Genomic DNA, 2100 nt, shown 5'->3' with positions numbered 1-2100 from the left:
AACTTGTGCTGTATGCATCAGGCACAGGGTTCTCACTAAATTAGTCGAGCTGACCGTCAAATAATTGAACTGAAAAAACGTGTTTCTTTATTCTTTATAAATTGACATTTTTTAAAAACATGAGAAATCGTAATAATTTTATCGATTTATTGGGTGTTATGCACTTTCAGTGCCTGTTGTTTCAATTCTCAAGCTATTTTTTTGTATTTTGAATACAATTTTTTAATTTTTGATTTTTTTCAATTGTAAGTAGGCCCACATGTACTTGTAAATGTGAGTGGACATGGGAAAAGGTGGGGCGTAAAAACTTTTGCTATGAAAAAGTGGGGCGCCGGGAAAAAAGGTTGGGAAACACTGGTCTACAGCTTCTGCTACCTCAGTGATTTAATCTCCACTGCAGTAGATGGGCGTTCAAAAAGCTTAGTAACCAGAGTTAGAACATGGTGGAAAATGTTCAGGTAGCTATTACCTTTGTTAGTAACAAAGGTTTCTCTGTCCAAGTGAGGAGCAGATTGTACAAGGCCTGTAGTCAAAATGAAATATTACATGATAGAAAACTTAAGCACTGAATGTAGAGGATGTATAAAGGCAGCAAAGAAATGAAGCAAGTATGCTCCACCGATGTGTAATATTAGTGTGCACAAACAATGGGATATAAAAGAAACCAGCAGTTATGTGCAACAGAGAAAACCGAGTGGTATGAATATGTGATGCATACAGAAGGTGACAGTTGAGTAAAGTAGTGCCAAGCAATTCTGCAGGGAAGGAAACTGAAGACATGGAAAAACATGATGAAAGTTGGCCATAAGATCTGAATCTCATGGAGGTGATGACAATGTCATGTTTGAAACTATTTTCTGTTGAGAAATGTCAAGTTTATTGAGGTAACATGACTTGCAGAAAATACCAAGTCTATTTGTTTTTGGTTAGATATCTAATATCATTACTGGAATAACTCCAAGAAATTTAATTTTACAGTTAAAATTCGAAGATTGGGATGAGATGTAATGAATGTATAATATCTATTAAGCAGCAGTGACAAAAAAAAAAAAAAAAAAAAAAAAAAAAAAAAGAATAAGTAAAAGGTAAACAATAAAACAAATATCTAGAGAAACTTTACCTCTAAAAATAGGAAACAATTTATTTTTCAAAGCTTGATGATTCAGAATTGTTAGATGAGCCACCTGAAAAACAGCAAAGGTAAGTGTATGAAGAACATAGTCATATAAACAAGAACTACCACCTAAATTAGTAAATTCTGTAAAGACACCACATCTTACTCCCATACAGCATTGCAGATCTCATGCAACTCTGATAAACCCTTCCTTCCATCTTTAAGAAGAACTTTTTCCCATATAATAATGCTCCACATTAGATAATCCTTAAATTTACCTGTTGAGGCAAATACATCTTTTCTATCTCAATCTTGGAGCATTTAATGCATTTCCTGAATGGAATTACAGTTTTTACGCATTTTTCATACAAAAGAAGTTTTTCAAATCAGGCTCTGGTTCCCAAAAGTCATCACTGGTGTTATTTAGATTTCTACTGCATTTTTTTGAACAACAATATCATTAATTACAGGTTTTCAAATGGCTAATGACAGTTTCATGGCATTTATGACAATGAAGGTCACAAAGGAGCATCTGTGTAACAAGGCCAGAACTAATACCACAAAGTATGTTTGTCTGAAAGTAGTTTATTGATTTTCTTGCCAATATTTTACATCTTACATAACACACACACACACACGCAGTTTCCTTCTACTGAATTTTACACACATGGCTGAACATTAGAAGCATCAGTTGTGGCGTGCAAGAGAGACGATTGCGCTGGTATGGACATGTGGTGAGAATGGAGGAGGATAGCTGCGTGAAAAAGTGCCACACCCTAACAGTTGAGGGAACCCGTGGAAGAGGTAGGCCCAGGAAGACCTGGGCTGAGGTGGTGAGGCAAGACCTTCGTACATTGGGCCTCACCGAGGCGATGACTACGGACCGAGACCTTTGGAAATGGGCTGTGCGTGAGAAGACCCGGCAAGCCAAGTAAGATCGTTGCCAGTGCCCCTGGACTGGTTCTTGTGCGGTTGGCACATGAGAT

At 37.0% G+C, this 2100-nt stretch overlaps 1 protein-coding gene across 3 annotated transcripts in view; it reads right to left on the bottom strand.

Moving 5' to 3' along the window:
* The window catches only part of LOC106875749 (mediator of DNA damage checkpoint protein 1), a 49682-nt gene that overhangs the window by 41640 nt on the left and 5942 nt on the right, over positions 1-2100 (bottom strand). For all 3 annotated transcript variants that reach the window (XM_014923999.2, XM_014924002.2, XM_014924000.2), the window contains exon 3: positions 1121-1184. In XM_014923999.2, the coding sequence (XP_014779485.1) occupies positions 1121-1184 (64 nt within the window). The remainder of the gene's footprint in view (positions 1-1120; positions 1185-2100) is intronic.

Source organism: Octopus bimaculoides, chromosome 8, assembly GCF_001194135.2.
Source record: "Octopus bimaculoides isolate UCB-OBI-ISO-001 chromosome 8, ASM119413v2, whole genome shotgun sequence".
NCBI classification, from domain to species: domain Eukaryota; kingdom Metazoa; phylum Mollusca; class Cephalopoda; order Octopoda; family Octopodidae; genus Octopus; species Octopus bimaculoides.
The sequence above is the reverse complement of the archived record's forward strand: the minus strand, read 5'-3'. Positions and strand labels throughout refer to the sequence as shown.